Genomic DNA, 25,724 nt, shown 5'->3' on the forward strand with positions numbered 1-25,724 from the left:
TCCTTCAGTCTCGAGAGACTATGGTAACATGCTCTATGGACATCTTTCCAAACTGAAACATAAGCAGTCCTCAATAGCCACTCATGATTCCATCTCACTTGCGACTAGGGAGTGCTAGTTTCACATTGTATACCTCTTCTAAAATGCAAGAAACGCCCCCCCCCCCGACTCCCTTCCTCTTCAGATATCAGTCATAGGCAATCAGCATGAGAGACTGAAATGCTGTACGCTGCTTACATGATGAAGAGCAAAATTCCTGATCAGGGAAGTGCTGTAAATGTGTTCAACTAAGTGTATTTACAAGTGCTGCTTTCTGATCTCCAATCTGAATGGGTAGAGGAGGTTTGGGGTCGGAGTTGGATGCATCCTTACCAGCTTTCAGGCTAAAAGACCTGAATAGAACTAAAGAATCTCCTGGGGGTTAACTTTTTCTTGTGCAGTAAAATAAGCAAAATATTCTTGCTGCACCTGATAGATACAAAGCACCTATGGAGTGAAGTGCAAGGTTAGAAATAGAGGGGCCTTCTGTTGCACTTTACGGATTGTGTCCAGATTGTATGGATTGTGGGGTTCAAATGGGACAACTGCAGATATATGGGGTTTCTGGTTAAGAGCTCTTGTGCTCTAAAATTGGAACTAGATGACAGTCACGTTCTTCAATACTAAAGATAAGAAGATTACTACTATAATTATTGCAAATAAAATAGTCCTGTGTTAGTGGATATGCTTTTGTTTTATATTGTCCCATTAATATTTAAAATGTGAATTTGAATTCTTTTCAGCTATCTCCATTTAGTAGTTGTTGATAATTCCATAGTGAGTCTCTCTAAGAATCTGATTAACCCTAAGGGTCATCTTATAATGTAATTATTAATGATTGATTCTGTTTATCCTTGAAATCAATATAAAAAGCAAAATTGCTTGGCATATATTTGGGTTTCATTTCTCGCATTTGGTAAACATGAGAACTGCTGTTGGCTTTATATATGAAAACGCATTTGAGGGATCTAAAAGTGTTAAGCTTAGATTTTAAATAATTACGGTGATATGTGGTGGTTTGTACATGACATATGTTAATACGGCCAATAGTGTTAACATCTCCTGCCACTAATAGTTAGGGTGGGGATGTATAGTAATTGATCTTCCTGGGAGTGCTGTAATGTAAAAACAATTCAGGCTGTTTGAAGTATATTTTACAAGTGTGCATTGGGCTTTTGGGATGTTACATTGAAAAACCCAATTGTACAGTTACCATGGGAACCCAATTAGAATAGATTGCTTGGGTTTTTTAGTCTTTTCATCTTGACCAAAAATCTAATGTACTTTAAATGTTTTCATATGGAATTTTATTCATAGTCTGGACTGATGTAATAATAGCTTTTTTTGAAAATTCCAAAATCAGCCAATATCAAGTGTTCCATATCAGGGCTTCCCTGATCCTTTGGAGAAAGATAATATTTTGGCATATACATATATTTTTATACATTGCATTGATTCTACCTTTCATTTTTAATTACAGTGCTTTTTTTTTTTAGTTGTGTGAAATACAGTGTGTTTTTAAAAGAAATATACTTCAATAATTCCAAAGAGGAGGAGTAGACAAGAATTGAGCTCTCTGTGGTACAGCTTCCTCTTTTTTGGTAGAATATGTTGACTGGTTTTAAATATTTAAATGCTTTCAGAAAGAAGAGATGGGAATACTCAGCCTGTACAAAGTAGGTAGGACAAGAAGCACTGGGATTAAATGACTAGAAAGCAGAGCTAGGCTAGACATTCATGAGATGTGTAATAATACTTTAGCAAAGGAATGAGCTGTTTAGGGAAACTGCAGGATCTCCTCAAGGCTTTCAGGAAAAGAGCATTTTCTGGGAATCCTTCAGTATCTCCTTGTGTTTTGAAACTTGATATTCCAGACAGTTCATTGAAAGTATGGAGCAAAAGGTGGAAGCAGAATTTATGCAAGTAACAACACCAAGATTTATGGAACTTGATGAGGTGTATGGTAAATGAAGTTTTTTTTTTAAAAAAAAATGTGGAGCAATTTAATTGTGATTTTATACAAATGCCTCTGTTTGAGAAAATGAAGGTGGATTTTAATTTCAGCCATATTTAGTGCTCTTTCTCTCACGCTGGGATGTCTTATAGCGGCAAGCTAAGGCACTTCTAATGTCCAGCTGTGAAAGCAGAGCCCTAGCTTACTTTGGAACAGTTTCCAACAGCATTCCTTGATCTCCCAAGCAGAGAATACACTCAGCCTCAATCGGTTTGCCAAATAACAACACGGCTCTTGGAGCTGTGTCTGGCTGTGTGAATTGTCAAAAGCATCCATGACATTTCAAGCCAACCAAACAGCTAAAGAAAAATTACGACTCCTGACTGAGTGATGCTATCAATTTTCTGAAGCCCAGCATTCCTTCCTCCTGCTTTCTGAATGTGCTAAAGCCCATACTTGGCAGAGGATTCTGAAAGTTCAGTTTTTCATAAATCTTTTTTCCTGTGTACACAACCCAAGTTTACTTATTTCCATAGACAAAAGTAGGACCTATAATAAAATATTGAGGGTTCCAAAAGTAACCTCTTTCAGGATATTCAATTCTTTCCTTATGTCTGCCCTGGACAACAGTCAGTTCAACATTCAACAGTCCAAGGGAACATGTTGGTTTTTCATTTGCTGAGCTGTTGTGGGTGTCCCATCACCATTCACCTGTGCAGATTTGATCCCAATATCAGGGAGTTCACACAAGTGTATTCATATATCCAGCTTATAAAGAGATGGTGCTGTTTGGCTACTTAAGGTTTGACGTTTGCTAATGGCGTGTGTTGCTGTTGTATTATCACTGCACAAGAGTGCAGTAATGTTATTGTGCAACAAAACAAATCCCCATTCTACAAGGCAATTCTAAAGATGGAGGCATTCCAAACAAAGCATTATAATATGAAACTGGACTTTGAATCACAGGATAGCCTCATGTCCACATGTTAAAAAAACAACCCTGACAATTGTTTTGTGTTTGGGTGAGAAGTGGTTAACTGATGGAAGAAGGAGTTAGCTTCTGGCATTTCCTCTTGCTTGACGTAGCATGTTGAATAATGAGTGCAAAAGGGTATCCTGTAGACCAGCGGTCCCCAATCTTTTTGGAACCGTGGACCGGCTGAGCCTCTGAGGAAGTCCAGGCGCTCAGGTGCATGCCTGAAGGGGTGGGGGAGTGCTCACGTCGGTGCTCGCACGTGTGTGTGTGTATGCTAAGCAGCTGTGGGGAAGGGCGGGTGTGAGGTCAGGCCACTAGGCCGCGGACCGGGGGCTGCCAACTTCTGCTGTATGCAATCCATTCTGCTGCTGTTGATGTTGTCAACATTCAGGCTGCTCTTTGCTATGTAAAGTTTGGCATCCTTTTTCCTGCTAGCAGAATGGGCACAATATTGTGCAGCAATATTGAGCCATTTCCTGGCATTTTGAAACATGGATACAAAAGGACAATATTCCACATTCATAAACTGGAGGGGTTTTTTAAAAGAATTGAATATAAACCACAGATGAACTGAATATGGCCCTCCAGGTACTGTTGGACTCCTAAATTCTCATCTCAGTTGATAGAAGTTGGAGTGTAGAAGGTTGCACATGTTTGGCTACAGACAGATTATGTGGAGACACAGGAGACTGTTTTATTGGTTATGTATGGAAGTCTTGAAAGTCCAACTTCTGTCTTCTTTACCCATATTTTAGTGCCAGGTTTAAAACTCAGCTGACTAACTCAAGCATGTGATGCTTGGGGAGATCATGGCTTTGTTTCCAATCCTTCAGTTTACTAGTTATTGTTTTATTTCACTTATTAAACAACCGGAAGGAACTGGTATTCTTCTTCATCGTGGTCCTCTGTGAATGCACACAAAGGGTTAATACCAGCGCCAGCGTTGGGCCTCTCGGAACATTCTCTAGCTGCAAGAGAAAAGTAACAATGTTTAGGACTACCCCTACTGCGCACGCCCAGCCTAACCGTCCCTCAGTTCCATTTTTCCGCCTAGCGGTTTGGAGCCTTTCATTCTTAGCTGCGTTCTATTTGCGACCTGATTTTATTCCTTGGATTTTGACCTCGCTTAGCTCACGGACTACCCTAGCGCTTTCTCCCTTCAACTAGACGACTCGGTTTATTCTATTCTCCTGGCTTTTACTCGGACTGCTTACGGACTGCTTTGCCTTCTCCCTTAAACTAGTCGACGTCGGTTTCTTACCGCCCTATGTCCCCTTCCGGGCCATTCAGCAGGTGTGTGGTGTGCGATCGCAAAATTCCCCACCAGGACGGCCACGATACTTGTTTGTATTGTTTGGGGGAATCGCACAACTCCAAGACTTGCCCACACTGCAAAGCTTTTACTAAAGCCGCTCTTAAGGCTCGCCAGCAGCGCCTTAAACTTCATCTGTGGGAGTCAACGTTGTCTTCCACGGCGCCCTCGGAGGGGGAAATGGCTTCCACTTCTCGAGCAGCTCCTGTACAATCGGTCGTCTCCAAAGTTTCGAAAATGTCGAAAAAATCCGCGGCGTCGAAATCGGCCGCTCCTACTTCGAATCCCGAGCCCCCGGCCCCTGCTCCGCCGAAAGCTAAACCGTCGAAGACATCTAAAGCCAAGGCAGCCGCCAAGCTTAAGGTGACATCCCTTCGACTTTCTCCGAGCTCGGGCTCGATACCGTCACCGATTCTCGAGGGGTTGTCGAGACGCTTCGAGGCTTCGTCCGACGCACCCGCTCCTCCTCCGGTTCGACGCACTGAAGCTGTGCCACCATCGGGAATGTCTTCCCCGACACCGAGCCAGTTAGTAGGAGTCACTACTGGTCTCACTTCTGCCCCACATAGCCCATCTCCTGCGGGCCAGGGGTCGTCTCCCGTGTCGATCTCGTCCGTACACTCGGGCTCGAGATCTCCTCGAGACAAGGTGCCTCGCTCACCCGTGCGTTCGAGGTCGAAATCCCCTCGAGGCAAACGTCCCCGCACGGAGAAGCATCGCTCCCCGAGTCGGTCCCCTTCCTCCGGCCGCTCGAGGTCGAAGTCTCCTCGATGGAAACGGTCGAAGAAGAGGCATCGGGCTTCGACCCAGTCCGACTCTTCCCATCGTTCGGACTCAAAATCTTCTAAGCACAAACGCTCTAGGAAGAAGCGCCGCTCCCATCGGCGTCGTAGTAAACATCGACGTCGATCCTCTTCTTCCTGTTCGGTGGACTCCGACCGTCCCAAGCGTCGTAAGCACCATCGGCGTCGACGTGAGCGCTCGAGGTCTCCTTCCTCGTCTTCGACGTCCGCATCTCGAGACCGGTACCATAAGAAGATCCGGTACATATACCTGTCTTCTTCCTCGGAGTCGACCCGCCCTCGACGTCGACGCCGAGTTATCCGAGTCGGAGAAAAGCCTCCTTCGCTACCTGTTGCCCCTGCACCGCAACCGGTGCCTTCCACCTCGGCGTCGACTGCGGTCCCGACTCGACCTCCGACAGCGTCGGTCGGCATCGAGAGACCCCCTCCAAAAAAGAAGAGGGATGTCTTCTCCTCAGATCCAGATGAGGTGTCCACGGAGCACTCTTCTGACTCTGATCATGAACAACCCCCACCCCTGCCACCGCACGAGTTGCCTCAGGGAGATGTGGTGGTTTCAGATACTGGTGATCCTCACGCATCTTCTCCATCTGAGGACTTTTCTTCCTACTCACAGATGATGTCCAGACTTGCTAAAACACTAAAATTGGACTTGAATCTTCCTTCGCCTCCGGGTGAGGACTTGTTCTTCGGAGACATCAAGAAGGACAGTACCGCTCCCCCTAGTATAGCCTTTGTGCCTGTAGTTATGGAGGCCATTAAGGAATTCTGGGCTCAGCCTGCGAATACCCCTAATGTCCCTCGTCGCACGGAACACTTCTACAGGATTCATGGGGCTGACACCCACTTTTTGCTCAAACATCCGATTCCGAACTCACTCATTGTTGAAACAAGCTGTTCAAGGCCATCTGCCAAAGCTCACGTTACCCCCGTTGACAAAGAGGGTAAGAAACTGGAAATCATCGGCAGGAAAATCTACTCCCTTGTCACCTTGTTACTTCGAGTCATAAATTACCAGACTGTTCTAGGGGCTTATCACAAACAGTTATGGCTTAAACTTTTGCCAGGACTAAAAATGATACCTGAAGACACCCGGCAAGCTTTCCTAAACTCATACGAGGAAGCTCAGACGGTATCCAAGCATGAGCGTCTCTCCATCAGACATGCAGCAGAGATCTCTGCCAGAGTTCTTATGTCTGCCATCACCATCCGGCGCCACGCTTGGCTCCGTTCTGCAGACATAATGGATGACATCAAATCAAAGGTTGAGAGCCTCGCCTTTGATGCTACCGGTCTGTTCAACGAAAAGACCGACTCCCATTTAGAAGACCTTCACAAGGCCAAGAGGACTGCCAAGTCCTACTCTGTTCAAACTCAGTCTAGACAGCGAAGACCCCAATGGCGTAAATCTTACGGTCAATATCAACCTTCTCAACAGTACCGTCCTTATAAGCACCTACCTCAGCAGCGCTCTGGCCAGTCCTCTTCTTCTGTCCAGGGCTACCAGGGATACCGGCCTCGTCCGTCTCATCGCCGCCAATCCTTTAAGCCACCTGGAAGAAAACAAAAACAGTATCTTTGACTTTCGGCCCCCCATTTTTACCCATTCACCACCTACCACCCGTCTTCAACCGTTTCTTCACAACTGGTCTGCCATCACAACCGACACTTGGGCTCTAAGAATTATTCAGCGTGGTTACCAGCTGGAGTTTATAAGATCTCCTCCGCTAGGTTTCATAAATCATTCTCCATTCGACTCCTCTATAGAGGAAGAAATATCATCTCTCTTGCAAAAAGATGCCATCTATACAGTACCACCCCGCGACATACAACGCGGGTTTTACTCCCGCTACTTTGCTGTCTCAAAAAGAGGAGGAGGCATAAGGCCCATCCTCGATCTAAGACTCCTAAACACTTACCTGCGACCCAGACGGTTTCGAATGCTCACCTTAGAGTCCATCATGCACCTACTGAAGAAAAACAACTGGTTCGTCCTTATAGATCTAAAGGACGCATACTTCCACGTCACTATCCACCCCGACCACCGCAAGTTTCTTCGGTTCATCTTTCAGGGCACAATCTACGAATTCCAGGCCCTGCCATTCGGCCTGTCCACAGCTCCCCGGACCTTCACCAAGGTCATGGCCCCAGTGGCAGCTTACCTTCGTCTCAGGGGCATCCACGTTTATCGTTACCTGGACGATTGGCTCGTAGTCTCCACCTCACGAAGACAATCCCTGAAAGACACAAAGTTCATCCTGTATCTCCTCTCCAATCTCGGTCTCACTGTCAACAAACAGAAGTCTCAGCTCGTTCCCTCCAAGACAGTACAATACATAGGGGTTTGCTTAGATGCTGTAAAGGGTCGGGCATTTCTTCCCCCAGAGAGGATACACAAGATTCAACGAGCCATCAGAAAATTTCACCCTCGTGCTCGGGTGACAGCCCATCACGCCCAACACCTCCTCGGCCTGATGTCCTCTACAACACCGGCGCTCGCTCACGCTCACCTCAAGCTACGGTCGCTCCAGTCATGGTTCCTCACTCTTTTCGACCCTATGATGGACAGCCAGAGGAAGCGTCTCCGGGTCACCCCGGAGCTCGCCAGGCAGCTCCAGTGGTGGATGTACACACCCCACCTCACGGTTGGTCGGCCTTTTCGTCCACTCCGTCTCACCGCTCAAGTCACAACGGACGCCAGTCCATCCGGCTGGGGGGCGCACTGCGGCCATCACACCATTCATGCCCTATGGACCCCACAGGAAACCATGCTCCACATCAATCACCTGGAGCTACTTGCAGTTATCAAAGCGTTCAGGTCCTTCCTTCCTCTGCTACAGGGCCGCGGAGTTCAGCTGGTGACGGACAACACTACCACGATGCACTATGTCAACAAGCAGGGAGGAACTCGCTCTCACTCACTCCTGTACCTCTCCATCCTCCTCTGGGAGTGGTGTTACCGTCATCATATCTACCCGGTAGCCATCCATGTAGCCACAGAGGACAACACAATTGCGGACACTCTGAGCAGGCTTCAACATCAGACACACGAATGGGAATTGAACCCTCTGGTCTTCCACGACCTTTGCAACTGGTGGGGGTCTCCAGTGCTGGACATGTTTGCATCCCCTCACAATGCGAAATGCCTCAGGTACGCGTCTCGAGCCGGTCTCGGCCTACATTCTCTCGGCGACGCATTCATGATTCCATGGAACCAGGGTCTCTTATACATGTTTCCACCGATTCCGTTGATACAGAGGTCCCTAATCAAGCTCCAACGTTCGATGACTCCGGCCATTTTCATTGCACCCTTTTGGCCTCGCCAAGTGTGGTTCCCCACTCTAGTCAGCATGGCTGTGGACTCCATGACCCTTCCACTGTGGCCGGACCTGCTGACCCAGGAAGCAGGCAAAGTCCTTCACCCCGACCTCGACACGCTCCATCTGACGGCATGGAGGATCGTCCCGAAATCCAAGAGGTCTTGACTAATGCCGTCAAGCCCTCCACGTCTCGCTTGTATACCTACAAGTGGAAAAGTTTTTTGAAATTTACCCAGCAGAGGGATCTTGTTCCCTCCCCTGTATCTCTTTCCACGCTCCTACAGTATCTCCGTTACCTGTTTGATTTTCACCTTTCTATATCTACTATCAAGGTGTACCTTGCTGCGGTTGTCTTCTTCCAACCCAGGGCTTCTCCCTCTTCCCGGCTCTTCTCTCACCCTACCGTCAGGATGTTCTTGAGGGGTCTCTCTACCTCCGACCTCCCGTTCGTCCACCACTCCCACAGTGGTCCCTTCACTTGGTTCTACATGCTCTTTCCAGGCCTCCATTTGAACCCATGGCTACCTGTGACCTGAAGATGCTTTCTTTAAAGACGCTGTTCCTGGTGGCTATCACGTCTGCTCGCCGGGCTAGTGAGTTAGCAGCTCTCCGTTATGACCAACCATTCCTTCAATTCTTTAAGGACAAAGTTATGCTTTATCTGGACGTCTCTTTTCTCCCGAAGGTGGTCTCCGACTTCCATGTAAATCAACCACTAATTCTACCAACCTTGTTTCCGTCTCCGGCTACTGATGTTGAACGCATGCTCCACATGCTCGATGTTCGACGATCCCTGGCCTTTTATGTCTCTAGGACCAAGGACTTTAGACAGGCCAACAGACTGTTTCTCTGTTATTTTGGTTCAAAGAAGGGCTGTCCGGCCTCGCCGTCGACGCTCTCTAGGTGGCTCGTATCTACCATCACCCTTGCCTACGAGCTCAACCACAGAGATCCTCCAGAAGGACTTAGGGCACACTCCACCAGGGCTGTAGCCTCATCAACTGCCTTACTCCGTGGCGTCGACCTGCCCGACATCTGCCGGTCCGCTACCTGGTCCAATGCCTCTACCTTCATAACCCACTACAGATTGGACATGAGGGCAAGAGAGGAAACGAGGTTCGGGAGGGCAGTGCTAACGTCAGCTCTTCAGTGACAGCCCACCATCCGGTTAGTAAGCGTGCTAATCACCCTTTGTGTGCATTCACAGAAGACCACGATGAAGAAAGAAAGGTTACTTACCTGTAACGATGGTTCTTCAAGTGGTCATTCTGTGAATTCACACAATCCCGCCCGGCCTCCCCTCTATCTGTCTGTCACTGGCATCTCTATGACTCGGGTACCTGTGGCGGACAAATGGAACTGAGGGACGGTTAGGCTGGGCGTGCGCAGTAGGGGTAGTCCTAAACATTGTTACTTTTCTCTTGCAGCTAGAGAATGTTCCGAGAGGCCCAACGCTGGCGCTGGTATTAACCCTTTGTGTGAATTCACAGAATGACCACTTGAAGAACCATCGTTACAGGTAAGTAACCTTTCTTTTCTGCAGTAAAGGTGTCTTCTTATCTAAGAAACTTCTGCATAATATTGCCCCTGCCAGTTACAGAGATCCGAACAGCCAGTAAGTTGTATTCTTGAAGGCTTTCACGGCCGGGATCCAATGGTTGTTGTGGGTTTTCCAGGCTGTTTGGCCGTGTTCTTAAGGTTTTTCTTCCTAACATTTTGCCAGTGTCTGTGGCCGGCATCTTCAGAGGACAAGAGTCAGAACTCTGCTCTGTTGAGCACAGAGACTGGGGAAACATTAGGAAGAAAAACCTTAAGAACATGACCAAACAGCCCAGAAAACCCACAATAGCCAGCCAGTAAGTTGTTTCACATGTTGTACTTGGCTGATACAGTACTTGTTTCTAAGGCTTACCCCCCCCCAATTTTTTTTTAATTATTTTCCACATGCAGAAGAAGTCCATATAAAATAGTGTGCCTGTTTTGGGGCTTTACCAGCTCAGACAGCAGAGATGGGCATTTGAGACATAGGCCTGTGCTGGAACTGTTCTCCTTGGTACTCAGTTTTCTAAGTGGAAAAGTCCTTTGTATGGGACATTTTTTTGCAAGAGTTCTGACTGTTTGTCCACGTAACTCAGTAGGGTCAACTCTGACTGACAACGGCTTTGTGGGGTCTCAGGAAGAGACCTGGTATCTGAACCTTTTAACTGAAAACATATGCTCTATTAGCGAGCTCTTGTTGCTCCACTGAAGCATATGGAGGAACATTCAATCTCTCAAACCCTTGTCTGCAGCCTGAATTAATCAAGCTCAGACACAAGTGTATACCATGCCAGTGAGGCTTATGCTTGATCCTTGTGTCTTTCGTGGTCTGTTAATATTTTTCCACCCCCTGGTAAATATTCAAAGAAGGGGCAAATGATTTTCCTGCCCTGCTGTTCTTTGCTGATGGTGTGTATTTGAACTGAAAGGGGAAAACAAAAAAGACCAATTTGTGAGTAAACACCCTAGCTTTCTTTGTGCAGAATATTAAATGCAGGTTGTCTTCCCACCACCACCCAATACTGCTTAAAGGTGCTTATAATGGAGACAGGAGGGGGGCCAGACCCTGAGTTTTCTTTTGTAAGTCAGTATGCCACATTTTTGTTTCGTACTTGAGTATGTTATAGAAGGCCAATATTGACGTGTAACAGGTGGAGGTTTTAACATATAATCCATTTTTTAGCGTTGTGACGTACAGCAGACCGGCATTTCATGAGACATATTGACTCATCCACCCTGTGGATGAGTCAGTCCCTGATCCTTCTGGGCTTGGCCTGGTTTGTGCTGATATTTTTTGTTGCACCTTTGAATATATCATCCTTGAAGTAGGCCTCCCACATTCATTCATGAACACTGGCTACCTCTACAACGGAAAGGTTTTCCTGTGGGAAAGCAAGAAAGTAAGTGGATCTTAGTGGAAGTCAGAAATCATATTTTCTCTTTGATTAGTCTGCAGGAGAGCTGAAAGGCAAGAAACAACCTTTCTTGAGTCCACCTCATCACTAGAGATCTAGCACTTGACCTCTGATATTCCCTCTTTTTATCAGCCTGCCTTTAAGTGCTGTGTTAGGACACAGGGAATTTCAAATTTGCCTGTGAAGAGAAGCTTTAATTTATTTCTTTTAGGAACAAAGGGATCATTTAGGATTTTTTGTTTGATAATAAAAAATGTAAGGCATTCATTACACCAGCATGACAAAATGCAAAGTGTGTAATTCATGATTGACAATATTTAAATAATGCTACAATGCTAATTGATTATTTCTGATGGGGAGGGGTGTGGATTTTTAGTATGTCTTAAATGTTGCTTTTATTGCTGCCATTACTCTTTCTTTTAAACTGTAAGATATCTTCCCTTCTTTCTAGGGAAAATAGTTTTTAAAATATAATAAATCATAAACCATAATAAGGTGCTTATTTAGAGCAAGGGCAGTTTGAAGTTAAAATACTGTTGCTAGATTCTGTCATTATGTTGTAACCTCTTCACCTTTGATGGTCTGGTAAAAAGGTAAAGGTTCCCCTTGACATTTTTAGTCCAGTCGTGTCTGACTCTAGGGGGCGGTGCTCATCCCGTTTTCAAGCCATAGAGCCAGGGCTTGTCCGAAGACAGTTTCCATTGCCATGTGATGTGGCCAGCGTGACTAGGGAACGCCGTTTTACCTTCCCACCAAGGTGGTAGCTATTTATCTACTCGCATTTGCATGCTTTCGAACTTCTAGGTTGGCGAGGAGCTGGGACAAAGCAACGGCAGCTCACTCTGTTGCGTGGATTCGATCTTACGACTGCTGGTCTTCTGACCCTGCAGCACAGAGGCTTCTGCGGTTTAGCCCACAGCGCCACCACGTCCCTTGATGGTCTGGTAATGTTCTGTAAAGAGAGGGAGAGAGATAGGAAGGGGGGTGAGAAAGAAAGGGAAGGAAGAAAGGAGTAGAAATGAATAAAAAAGAGAGAAAGACCATGTGTTGAATAAACAGGAAAGAAAGAACTAATTGTGTTCCAGAATCAAAAGAATTGCTGTTCTTAATGTGGAGATAAAAAGGCATTTTGGCCTGTTCCAAACAGTTAAATTTCAACATTGTGGCCTTCTGATCTCAAAGTACTTTGTACAGTACCTTTAACCCAACTATCAGTTAAAGCAAAGTTTAAAAAAGTAATCTGGCATGATGAAGACTTAAAAATCAATAAAGACTACTTTTTGGTGGATCAGAAAGGAACATTGAAAAAGATAGTTATGGTTGGGATAAGAAAGAGAACCACCCTTTTTGACTATAGTACTTGAAATGATAGATAACATTGATTCTTGAAAAATAATTTCTCTTCTTACAAGACACCCCAAATGAGCAATTGCAAAGAAAAGACTTGGTTTAGAAAATTAAGTATCTCCTCCCACCCAATTTTATTTTTGAAATCTAGGTCTTGGCTAGTTGTATTACCTGTACTAAATTGGGTTAACATGATTGAAAAGGATATCATTTCTATTCAGGCCGCTCAAAGCTCTTTATTTTTAACACACATTTTACTAAAACACCTGGGAGAAGTCCACTTCTTCTTAAGGCTTCAATATCCCCACCCCTCTAATTAAGATCTGAGAATACTCCCTATACACGTGTCTGACTTAGCAGAGAAAGACCTCCAGAAAACAAAATGAAGCTGAGCTTTGCAATCTTAATATTACAGTGACTCTCTTCTTCTTCTTTTGCTAAAATTGTGAGTGGTAGGGTACGATGGACCACCATATGAGACTGGCTTAGATACATTGTGTGCTTACCTCATTCGGCACCGGTCTTTTATGTGGCTTGCTGTAGCAAACAGTAATGATTCCCTTATTTTGCTGCCCCCCCCAAAAAAACACACACAAAAGAAATGAAACAGACAAGCAAACAAACCTCTAGTGAAAGTAAATCGATTGATTGATTGATTGATTTGTGTCCCTGGTTGTAACTTACTATGATGATTAGATGTGTCATCTATATTTTTCTGTGAGATGGACACAAAAATCTTTTGTGTCTGATCAGAAATTTAGGTACCGTACACAGAAGAGTGATAAAAATTCAATGTCAATGGGTGGGGCAATTCAGAGGACTTGTTCACTGAGAGCTGCTCTATGCATGTTATAGTGAGTTGCCACTTGGTAGACGGTTGGTTGTGTTCATCTTTGATAGAAGACAAATACAGTTAAATTTGTTAACAATTAATATTGACAGCTGTAAAACAAATGGCTGGTACATTTGAAATGTGGCGTAATCTTGGTCCTAAACCAACTTACTTGGAAATTCAGATGTTCTCTAGCTTTCATGTAAATATGTTTAACATGGAGGAATCCTGTCCTCAGTTGCTGTCAGTTCAAAATAAATAAACACCTTGCTATGTAAATGGAAGCAAAGATGCCATAGTGGCTTTATAGAAATCACTGCTACCTTTACATTGTTCTGTTTGTTTTTATTCTTTTGTCTTTCCTCATATCTCAGGTTACTTTCAATGTAGATTGTCTTTGATATCAGGAAGGAAGCAAGTATATATATGGAAAAAAGAAAAGGGTTGTTTAGTGGCTTGGGTACAGTATATTTTAAGCAATATTTTTACAGGCTTTCGGATGTGTCTCAAGCTTTTCTCTTATCCTGTGGATCCCCGTTTTACAGGGCAAGCGATGAGAGAAGTCTCATAATGTCGTCTTTTGATTATGACTCATTGCAGATGATAGATGACCTAGTGAACTTCAAAATTCCTGTTTGCTCACAAGAAAAGAAAAATTCCCATACTCTTTTTTGTATTGTATTCTCTAAAATTCTCTCTCTCTCTCTCTCTCTCTCTCTCTCTCTCTCTCTCTCTCTCTCTCTCTCTCTCTGTGTGTGTGTGTGTGTGTGTGTGTGTGAGAGAGAGATTTCATGTGATAAGAGAAAAAAGCAAGGTGGCTTATGCCTTCTCTGTTAGCTGTTTATGAAATATATACCAATGTATTTTTCCTAACAAGTTTAATATTTCTTTCTCATAGGCTAAGCTCCTGCTGCATACTTAACATGGCATCAAAACTGCATCAAAAAGTAAGTTGCTGTTGGTGGGTGGGGGGACCAGCACATTTAGGTCCACACACAAAGTAATAATCCTGCAGAAGAATTCACATAACATAGTTGGCATCTTTCCCCAGTGTCCAGCAGTCAGTGTTAAGAATCCAGTTGACAAGATTGATGCTGCATTGTAAATCTCAGTAGCTCTGTCATGGTTGGTAACAGGCAGCAGTGGACCTTTCCGCATCACATATCTATCTTCCACAGAGCATAACCTAATTGAACACTGCTGTATTTGGGGGGTTAACTGAGCAGTTTCCTGCCCTTCTATGGTCAAATTAATATTCTTTTTTAAAAGTAACTAGCAAAAGAGAAATTGTCCAACTTTATAATTGAATTAATATTATGAATGGAAGGAATAAACGTAAAATAAATGATTTCTTCCAAGAATTTTGTAGAAAATTGTATTGTGTACAAAGTTTTAATTAAATATTACTAACAGTAATTTTTTATTTTTGCTGTACTTAAGTAAAGGGCATAGTAAATAAATATAAGTAGCTGATACCCCATATGAGAGGCAACATATTTTAGTATGTAGACTGTATTTATGCTTGTTTCTTTACAGGCTGACTTTGTAATTACCTTTCTGTTTACTTTTTTCTTCTGATTTTTCTTCTTGTGTGAGTCTGCTGAAAGCCGCATGATGTTTGTATCCAGAAGGTGTGAATAAGTTTTCACTTGGTTTATTTGGTCGCTTTGTACCTGCTTAGCATAAACTCAAGGTATAGCCCTCTCCCTCAAAAAAAAATAAAATGAAAATGAATTGATCTAGGCAACAGCGTTAATTGATTTTCTCCACTATCTTCTGTTTGTTTTGTTTATTACCTGTCAATCTCTTGGCAGTCATTAATAGTAGTTATGTGCCACCAAATCAATTCTGACTTATGGCAATCCTTTCCAGGGTTTTCTAACTATGGAGATACTCAGAAATGGTTTACCATTGCCTTCTTCTGGGGGGCACTCAGGGACTATGCAGTTAACCTAAGGCAACACAATCTGTGTCTTCTCCTGGGAGGCCCAGTATGGAATCAAACTCCTGACCTCTGGTACTGCAGCCAGGTATCCAACTCACTGAGTTATCCAACCAGCTTGAAAAACTTGGTGCACTGGAAGAAAATGAGGGGACTGTATGTGGGGTGTGGTTTTAAAATAATACGGAACGAAATCTAAGACTTTAAAACTTTCTGTAGGAAGAGATATGTGGGTTGATATTTAGAGAGCATTGCAAATGACAGTCTTTTATTCATTTGGGATAAGAAGTTGAAATAGTGAAAGATTTGACCTTGGCTCAATCATCAATCCAAACAGAGATTGCAGCCAAGAAATTAGAAGACTTAAGAATCAGAAAGGTGACAACAAAGGAATTAGAAAAGATAAGCAAGTGTAAAGATGTGTCACTGGACCTAGACCAAAATCATCAACACTCTAGTATTTTTGATCAGCATGTATGGGTGTGAAAGCTAGATAGTTAAGAAAGCTGACTGGAAAAGAAATTGATTTGTTTGATATGTGGTGCTGGGGGAGAGCTTTGTGGATACTGTACACTGTCAGAAAAGATGAATAAGTCGGTCTTAGATCAAATCAAGCCTGAACTATTTCTAGAGGCAAAAAAGTTGAAACTGGGGCAATCCTACTTTGGGTATATCATGAGAAGGCAGGAATGTCTGGAAAAGGTAATAATGTTGGAAAAGGTAGCAAGAATAGAGAAAGAACAAACATGAGATGTATAGACTCCCTAAATGAAGCCATAGGTTTGAGTTTACAAGAGCTGAGCAGGGCAGTTGAGGCCAGGACATTTAGGAGATCACTTATTCATAGGGTCTCAGTAAGTTGGAAACGACTCCCTGGCACACCATCACTACCACCACAACAAATGCACATCATGGATTTTTCACATTTTGTTTGTTTGTTTGTTTGTTTGTTTGTTTGTTTATTTATTTATTTATTTATTTATTTATTTATTTATTTATTTATTTATTTATTTATTTATTTATTTATTAAATTTATACCCTGCCCATCTAGACACATGTCTACTCTGGGTGGCTAACAATAACAATAGAATAAAAACAATATAATAAAATAAAAAGTAACAATAATATAGTTCAAGATGGGGGAAAAATAAAAAATAATCAAATAATGACAGAAGGGAAGGCCTGCCTAAAGAGCCAGGTCTTAAGTTGGCTCTTAAAAACACTGAGCGAGGGAGCCAGACAGATCTCTGGGGGCAGACTGTTCCAAGGTGAGGGGCCATTGCCAAGAAGGCCCGGTTTCTTGTTCTTTCTCTCCAGGCCTCCCTTGGTGTTAGGCTTCCCACAGAAAGCTTTGAAGATACAGTGGTGCCTCGCTTTACGATCGCTTCGTAAAACGACAAAATTGTATAACGGTGAACTTTTCCTATGGGGGAATTTTGCTTTGCGATGATCGGTTCCCTGCTTCGGGAACTGATTCTCGCAAAACGACGATTTTCCTACAGCTGATCTGCAGTTTCAAAATGTCCGCCAGGTAAAAAAAAAAGGCTGCCCGCTGTTTTCTGGGATGGATTCCTCGCTGCACGGGCAGCGAAAATGGCCACACTATGGAGCATCTTCACTGGATGGTGAGTTTCAAGCCCATAGGAATGCATTAATCGGGTTTTAATGTGTTTCTATGGGCTTTTTAATTTTGCTTTACAATGTTTTCATTCTACAGCGATTTCGCTGGAACAAATTAACATCGTAATGCGAGGCACCACTGTACTTAAATTGTTTTTGCCTATTTTAAAATACCTCATTGTGAGGTTCAGGCTTTGAGTCTCTTGTATCCACAATAAAATCCGGAGACCTTTTAAACTTTGAAACAGGGGAAAGGTTTATTGGAGTATTTAACAAAAAAAGCAGTGTCTATAAGATTGTTCCATAACTTGTCGCCTGCCGCCAACGGGTCTGACGGGTACTCAAGCATCATTAAGGAACGGATTGGTTTCACTCGTGTTCCAGGGGCCCGGCCATCCGGTTGCAGCATCGTCTTTCGGAGCTTCTCCGACTTCTCCTTCCAATAAGGGAATGGCCTCACCCTCGGTGGGATTGGTCCACCCGGCATCTCTTGCTGGTGAGAAGGCTGACCAGGGTCCTCCCGGTAGTCTCTCCTCCTCATCTCCTCTACCCTCCATGTCATCCTTTCCCTCTTCTCCCATTCGACCTTGCCCTTTTCCTCCCTCAATCTCCTCCAGCACTCCCGAGCTTTGGCTTCACCCCAATAAGATGATCTGGGTGGGATTTCCCTCCTTCGATGGTAATCCGCCTCCTCTTTAGGCACTCGCAGACGCTCCCATTCTCCAGTCCATGGGTCCTGCAACCAAGCCCATTCCCAACCTGGCGGTAACGGGTTTTCTCTCCCTTTTATCTCTGCCGTCCCTACCTCAGTCTCCACCCTCTTTTCCCTTCCTGTTCCCACCAAATCGTCCATGGTTTGAACAGCTACTGTTAACCCGCACAACTCCCTCTCCAGGCCCTGGGTGTCAATACCCTGTTCTGTTTTTCTGGGAGCTGAAGTGGGCGAGGTCTGTACCTTCCTTTCTGTTCTTTGTGGAAGGGATGGCACTCCAGCGAGATACCCCTTTCTCTCGCTCCCAGTCTCACACTCATTCCTCATAGTTTTCTTCACCTTTTTTTCAGAGCACCAAGACTAGGCAAAAAGAGGTGGAACTATACAGAGAGGGGGCAACTCAGTTACCAGTGATTCCCCTTCACTTCTGTGATACAAAGCAAACTGATTACAACTCTGAAGTTTACTTTAGATATGATGTTTACCAGATAAAGGGAAACTTGTTTTTGAAGAGTTTACCAAATGCTATAACCAAATGGATCGCTTGGTGTGACCGTATGATTGCACTTCTCTATCTGTTGTTAGTAGAGCTGGCAAGAGGAAGCTGTGAATGAAGCTAAACTGACACACTTGAAACTGGTCAACCTGGGCTGTCGCTCACCCCCAGTGTCCCCTGTTTGATTTCCCACTCATACAGGTTCACCTTCGGACACGACTTGTTATTTTCACCCTTTTACGCTGCCACCAGAGGATATTACCCTCACTGTACCAATTATGAATCTCAGACTATGGTTGCCAACTATAACAAGGTTTATTTATGGTTTGGTTGGTAAATCACAAAAATAAAATCATGGATGTTCTTTTATTATTCATTCAATAAACGCGGATTTGATTACAAATACACTTGCTGGCATTCATTCAGTTTAATCAAGGTCTCAATATTCTGACAGTCTATGTATTTCTTATTACTTTTAATTCTTTTGTATTCTCTAACACACCAACTTTCCAATCTCTTGTCTAAACACTTCACAATCTTCTCCCTAACTGACTCTCTGTCTTTCCCAGTTCTGTTGACTCCTCCCATCCTGTCCTCTCATAGGCTCCTGCACTAGAGCTCTACAGTGACTGACAGGAGTGACATGTGGGCTGTCCGCCACACTGGCCTTCACTGAAAAGGGAACATAGGGAACATAAAGTAAGGCAGAAAGCTTTCTCAAAACATAGGGTCTTCTCTCTCCCACACACCCTATCTGTGATACTGATGAGCATTTCACTCCTTTATTGAAGAAGTTAATAAGCATGAAGAGGTCTGGAGCTATCAATCCAAATGTTCATTGAACATTCTGTTAACAGAACACTGAGCATTCTCTTAATAGTTCTGATGTAGAGACCATGCTTCATTATCATCAGACTTGAAAATACAGTGGTGCCTTGATTTACGAACGCCCTGACCTACGAACAGTTTGACTTACAAACAGCTCTGGCTGCAAAATTTTGCTTTGACTTGCAGCCAGAGCTTTGACTTACAAACAGAAAAAGGCAGGGAAAAGGGGCGGGAAATTCAAATAGACTAACCATTGGTGGCAAAGAGCCAGGTGGATTTCAAGTCTTTACAGAGAGCCGCAGCCCCTCTCTTTCTCCCCTCTGTGTGTGTGTGTGTGAGGAAAAGCGCATGTTGGGTGCTTGGAGTCAGTCTTGAAAGAACTCAGGGAGGAGGGGAAGCCCCTCTGGGGTGGAGTGGGGGAAGCTCTTCCATGGCGACCCCCTTACTGGGTTCCCAAACAGACAACTACAACAAAGAGTTCCTCCAGCTGCCATGGGTGCTTTGCCTCAAGCACAGCTGTCCCCTCATTTCCGCCACTCATTTGGGAACTTCTCCCCCCCCAGCCCCCTTTCCCCGCAACGGCCACCTCCCTCACACCCCGGGCGTTCACCTTGGCGATCGCCTTCCGATACCTGGTGACCGCTTGCTCGATCAGGTTGGAAACTTTCAGGTTCCCATCGCCGCAAGGCACGGGCACCCGTGTATACACATCTAAACTTTGAGGAAAATTATGTTTTTTGTGTACTTGCTGAGAAAGTGGGACATTGATTCTTTGCAAATGCAAGTCCCGTGAAAAATGGTGCAGTTTTGTGTTCTCATAGTTCATATGTTCCCACATAAAAATGAGGTAGTGGAAGTTGAAAAATTGTATTACACCAGCATAAAAACTCAGTAGGATTTTGGTCATTATATAATATATTTTTCTTCCCTCTTTGATGTTAAAAAAAATGAGATGGCTAAGAGGCATAATTTAAAACAAAACAAAAATTTTGCAGTAAAGATGTTAACATCATCACACTAATCAGAGTCACTAAAACCATTGTAATAAGCATCCTAAAGCTTGGAACTCTGGTATGAAGAGATGTTCCTTCATACCCTTCAACATTCCCTCTAAGTCTCTGGAGCTCTGCATGGAGGCTCCGTCCCTTGCATGTGGAGTTCCAGCTGCAAACAGAAGCAAATGAGTGGATACACTTGCTTGGCTGTGCACTCTCACACATTAAGTACACATTAATTATAGGTTGATCAGGAAAGAATGTCGGTCTCCACTTCTCCCTCATGCTGTCAGATGTATGATTATGCTAAGCCTGTAGGGGGAAAAGGGAAGGCTAAGCAGAAAAGAAGATCTATCCTAAACATTCACTGATCTCTTGTCATGAAAGTGCATTTGCTTCCCTAACAATGAGCTCTAAAAATGTAAGCTCCCATGCAGCTTAGAGGGAACACTGATACCCTAGCTCAGTAGTCCTCAACCTTGGGCCTCCAGATGTTCTTGGACTTCAACTCCCAGAAATCCTGGCCAGCAGAGGTGATGGTGAAGGCTTCTGGGAGTTGCAGTTCAAGAACAACTGGAGGCCCAAGGTTGGGGACCACTGCCCTAGCTAACATCAGCAAGAATGGGAAGTAATAACTCGAGGGGGGGCCTGAATTCTAGAATCTGGCGTTAACATAGAAGCCACCCCATCTCTCATGATGGTGACGTGAGATTCCACAGGTTATAAACTTTTCAGAGGGCACACAATTGGGTGGAATTTCTTATGCCCTGGAAGACAGAAGCAACATTCAAAAAGAGGGATAAGTGCAAAGTTCGATACCTGGTGGGGGAGGGAACCAAACACAGCTACAAGTTAGCTCAGTAATATTACAAGGAGAAGGATCTTGGAGCGATTGTAGATCAAAAGCTAAATATGAGCCAACAGTGTGATGAGGCTGCAGAAAAAGGCCAATGCTATTTTCGAATGCATTAACAGAAGTACAGTCTCCAAATCCCGTGAAATACTAGTTCCCCTCTGTTCAACTGTGTTCTGGCGTCATCCTGAGTACTGTATCCAATTTTGGACAATGCATTTTAAGAAAGATGCTGACAAACTGGAACAAGGAGGGCAAGAAGGATAATTATGGAATTGAAAACCAATTGCCATGAGGAAACATGGAAAAAACTGGGCATGTTTAGCTTTAAGAGAAAAAAAAAAAGACTGAGGGGAGGTATGATAGCACTTTGCAAATGCTTGAAAGATTGTCATACAGAAGAGGGGCAGGTTCTGCTCTCAATCATCTCAAAGTGCAGGCCATATAATAATTGGCACAAGTTACAGGAAAACAGCTTTTGGTTGGATATCAGGAAAAAAAGTCCTAGCAATTAGAGCAGCATAACAACGGAAATACTTACCTTCAGGGGGTTGTGATGTGGTAAGTACTCTGATGCAAGAAGCATTCAAGAAAAAATTAGACAACTGTATGTTAAATATACTTTGATTTGGATTCCTGTATTGAGCAGGGGGTTGGACTCAATAACCTTATAGGACCACTCCAACCTCAATATTCTATGATTTTATTAAACATGTAACTTTTTAGGTTACATGCAAATTTATCAAATTGTAACTGACTTTAGCAATCTCTCTATATACTCTCATTTCCTTTCTCAACACTAATTGAAACCCTCTCCCTCTCCCTCAAACCATATCTGTCTGAAACACGTATTTCAATATTATTATACCCTATCCTATGACTAAAGATACGACCTTTCAAAGAGAGCAGGAAATCTTCTAGAAGAAATAGAATCCCAAATCTGACCTCTATTGTGTGAGGGATAAGTTTCAGGTTGCTCACATTTGTCCAGCCTCTTATCAAACCATGGCAGCTCTGAAAGGTGTCAACTGCTTCCTCATTGATTTAAGTGACATGGTACAGTAGAGCTGGATGTCATCAGCATGTGACCAGTACCTCACTTCATAGCTTCACATGATCTTTTGCATGATTTTTATATAGATATTGAATACAGGGTGTGGGGGGGGCACAGCAGGACTAAATGGGTTTTGATAAACAAAAGCCCACAGTGCTAATAAGGATGATAGAATTGTAGCAGTATAATGCTGTCAGTGCACAACTGAGCTGTGTGAGCCAGAAGGGTATTATGGCCGAGGATGTCAAAAACTGCGGAGGTGTCCATGAGAACAAATAGGGTATGAGTAACGCATCAAAGTGACTACCGCAGTCTTAGGCCTACATCCCAGCTGCAAGACTGATCAAAACAATTCCTTAAATCATTGTTATCTAGAGGAGACCACCTTCTCAGTCACTGTAGTCAACAGTGGCAAATTTGAGACTGGCCTGTAGTTGGCTAAGCCCCTTAAGTTGATAATAGTTTTCTTTAAGAAATGTTTTGCTGCTCTTTTCTTTATGATGGCAAAGGCAACCTATTCTCCATAAGCAGGCACTCGACACCCTCTTCACAGCCATTGGCCTCCTCTCCCTCAGGTTTAATCAACCCAGAATGACAAGAGGTGAATAAACAGGTAGTAACCTCAACTGCTTCAAATACCTTGCCCACATTGTCACGATCTCAACTCTCTTAGGGATGTTGGTCCAGGTAGCTATATTAGTACTGCGTGATTATAGAGCAGATATATCTTACTTTCATGGCCATTATGTACTCTGTGTATACTTGAGGAAATTTATACAGTATTTATTATTTGTGTATATATATAACATAAGTATACTGAGGTAGAGATTTATATGATATTTATTTCAGCATAAATTCATATAAGAATTGTTCACAACATTTGTCTGAAATACCAGTTACTATAAAACTATTTGTTTGACTTGATCTTGAAAATGACTATGGAAATAGTCCTATTTGTTTACAAGCAGACACTAGTGCTTCCTGCGGCTTACTTTAAAGGGCAGTGTTTTTAATAGTGTTACTCATATTGCTGGGTGATTTTTTTCCTATTATTATTCTCTAGCCCTGACTCCTCAGGTATAGCTATTTTAGTATTATGGAGGATGATGGATGATGCAGGAAAGTTTCTTTTGAAGCACTTCTGATATTGTGCAATGCACTTGGGGGTCAGCTACACTTGACTGATGCATGATTTATCTGATGTTCCTGCCACTTTCTGAGATAAAGCTGCTGTTTTATCAAAAATGCCAGCAAGTGTGACTTAGAATTTATATGCCTTTCCCCCCTGCCCCCCAAATAATTGCTCTGATTATTTTCCGGTGTGGCAATAAAATGATAAAGGTAATTGCACACAAATGTGAAATAGCACCAAAATACAATAAAATTAGCCTGAATTAACTTGACTTGTCAATGAAGTATTTATGAAATGTATTCTTGCAATAAGGGAGACCAATATTATAGCTGGGAGGTGAGTTATTGCCTTAATGTAATACAGTCTGAAATTTAAAAAAGAGACTGTTACAGTTGAGGGTGATTGTGCTTTTGAAATTAAGTTGAAGTGATTCTTATAATTGGCAGCAATAATGCATTGCAAAGGTAATATCTTTTATTGTGTTATGCCTAGTTGCATTATCTCCTAGTTTGTTCTGACTTGAGCTCTTCAAAGAACATAATAAACAAGTTGTTGAATTTTTTTGTGGATTTTGATAACAGAGTATTGTGTGAAATATTATGCAGTTTTGATAATAAATCTTGCCATTCTGATTCCTACCTAAAACAGTTTTTTCAGCTTCTGTGAAATCTCTCTGTCTGTAGGTGTGGATGTGTGTTGAGATTAATTTTTATTAGGTTGATCATTTCAGAGTTCATATATATGACAGCTAAAGACAGAACTTTACAAAGATGGACTGACTCCGTTTTCAGTGACTCCCATGCAATTCCATGGAACAACAAAAAAAACCCTCTTAAGATGTCACTGTAAGGAGCACAGCTGGCACATATGTGCAGACAGAGTAAGTGTGTACATTATGTAGCTCTGTCCCAAGAGTCTACAGCAAACTGGGACTTGTTAAAAAGGGAACAGTCTTGAACTTGGTGCTTGCCATCGTGGCCACACTGGCAGGGGCTTATTTAGGATCATTCTCCTGTCTGTGCATGTGTGGACATGTGGTGCCTTTACGATTGCCCTGCATTATGATGAAACCGCATTACGATGATCTTTTTGCGATCGCAATTGCGATCACAAAACGATGGTCTGAATGGGGTTTTTTCAGTTTGCGATGATCAGTCCCCTGCTTCGGGAATTGATTCTTCACAAAATAACGATTTTCCTCCAGCTGATCGGTGGTTTCAAAATGGCCACCGGGTAAATAAAATGGCTCCCTGCTGTTTTCTGGGACGGATTCCTCGCTGCACAGACACTGAAAATGACTGCCCTATGGAGGATCTTCGCTGCACGATGAGTTTCCAGCCCATTGGAACACATTAAACGGGTTTTAATGCGTTTCAGTGGGTGTTTTATTTTCGCATTACGACGTTTTCGTTCTACAGCGATTTCGCTGGAATGAATTAATGTCGTAATGCGAGGCACCACTGTAGATAGATAGATTTATGTATTTATATGGGTATTAAAGTTGAATTGATACAGTATTGTGTTTACCATTGTATGATGCTGCTTTTCTTTGTTACTAAGTTTGGAACAGGGGAAAGAGTCTAATGCCATTTTAGTTCTATGGCTTTAACTTCTGATTATGTGGTATCCTAAATTTTTTAAAATGAATTTTAAGAAGTTGACTTCATAAAAATGAAATGCTGCCATTAAGGCACAATAGATGGGACATGGGTACTAGTGATGCCTTCCTTTTTAAAAAGCTGGCAACGTATTTTGTTTATTTTGGTCATGTTTTATTTCAATTAATCACTCATTCTGCCCTCAAATGGGAAGTCTGTAGTGAGCACTGAACCATGGAATGTGGCTGTCATGCTGGAGTGTACCAACCAATATTTTTCCTTAAGAGGAGGAATTATTGCTGTTTCCATTTTATTTTGACTTGGAGCATGTGCACGTATCTGACGTTTAAGCGACAAATATGACAGCCACAGCACTTTCTAGGGTTGCTGGTTTTCTAGTTCTGGTGACACATTGTATGGGATAAAAAGAGGTTGTCTTGATACTTGTGACTGATGCTGATGAAGCTTTCCAGAGTAACAGGAATAGAGGGAAAGCAACCAAGCTGTCAAGCAAATTCTCATACTCTGCAGTTATTACCCAAGACAAACCTCAGTAATTATGTTAATTGTGTTGGTGGTGGTGGTTAAAAGTCAGGTATGTTTGTCCTTACTCTCAGGATGTCTGCTTAATAAATGGCTTTCTACACAGTTTTCCTGTTCTCAAATACATGATTCACCAAATTACACAGAAACATGGCAGGTTGAATCCAGAGTAACTTGTATGTTAGTAAAAAGCATATGCAGTAGCATTACAGTGGACTCTCGACTTACGGAATTAATCCATTTTGGAATGGTGGCCTCAGGTCGAAAAGTCCGTAGGTCGAGGGTCCATTTCCCATACAAATGCATTGAAAACCATTTAATCCGTTCCAGCCAAAGAAAAAAAAATCCCGGGCTTCCAAACCTGCACCCGCTGCCCTCTGCCTTCTGTCCCTGCTGCCCTCTGCCTCCCATCCC

The 25,724-nt window shown here is 43.2% G+C and overlaps 1 protein-coding gene and 1 long non-coding RNA gene across 6 annotated transcripts in view; both read left to right on the forward strand.

Annotated features, from left to right (window-relative positions):
* Positions 1 to 25,724, forward strand: part of MGMT (O-6-methylguanine-DNA methyltransferase) — a 257,333-nt gene that overhangs the window by 7,114 nt on the left and 224,495 nt on the right. For 4 of the 5 annotated variants that reach the window (XM_072995404.2, XM_072995402.2, XM_072995403.2 and 1 more), the window contains one exon: positions 14,436 to 14,484. In XM_072995404.2, coding sequence (XP_072851505.1) covers positions 14,461 to 14,484 — 24 coding nt within the window. In that variant the 5' untranslated portion in view covers positions 14,436 to 14,460. Of the gene's footprint in view, positions 1 to 12,162; positions 12,298 to 14,435; positions 14,485 to 25,724 lie in introns of all 5 variants that reach the window. The other variant, XM_072995406.2, reaches the window with a different exon arrangement.
* Positions 14,491 to 18,710, forward strand: LOC140705937 (uncharacterized). Its single transcript, XR_013543938.1, has 3 exons — positions 14,491 to 15,567; positions 17,484 to 17,595; positions 18,162 to 18,710. It is a non-coding gene; the product is annotated as an uncharacterized LOC140705937 (long non-coding RNA).

This window comes from Pogona vitticeps, chromosome 3 (assembly GCF_051106095.1).
Source record: "Pogona vitticeps strain Pit_001003342236 chromosome 3, PviZW2.1, whole genome shotgun sequence".
NCBI lineage: Eukaryota > Metazoa > Chordata > Lepidosauria > Squamata > Agamidae > Pogona > Pogona vitticeps.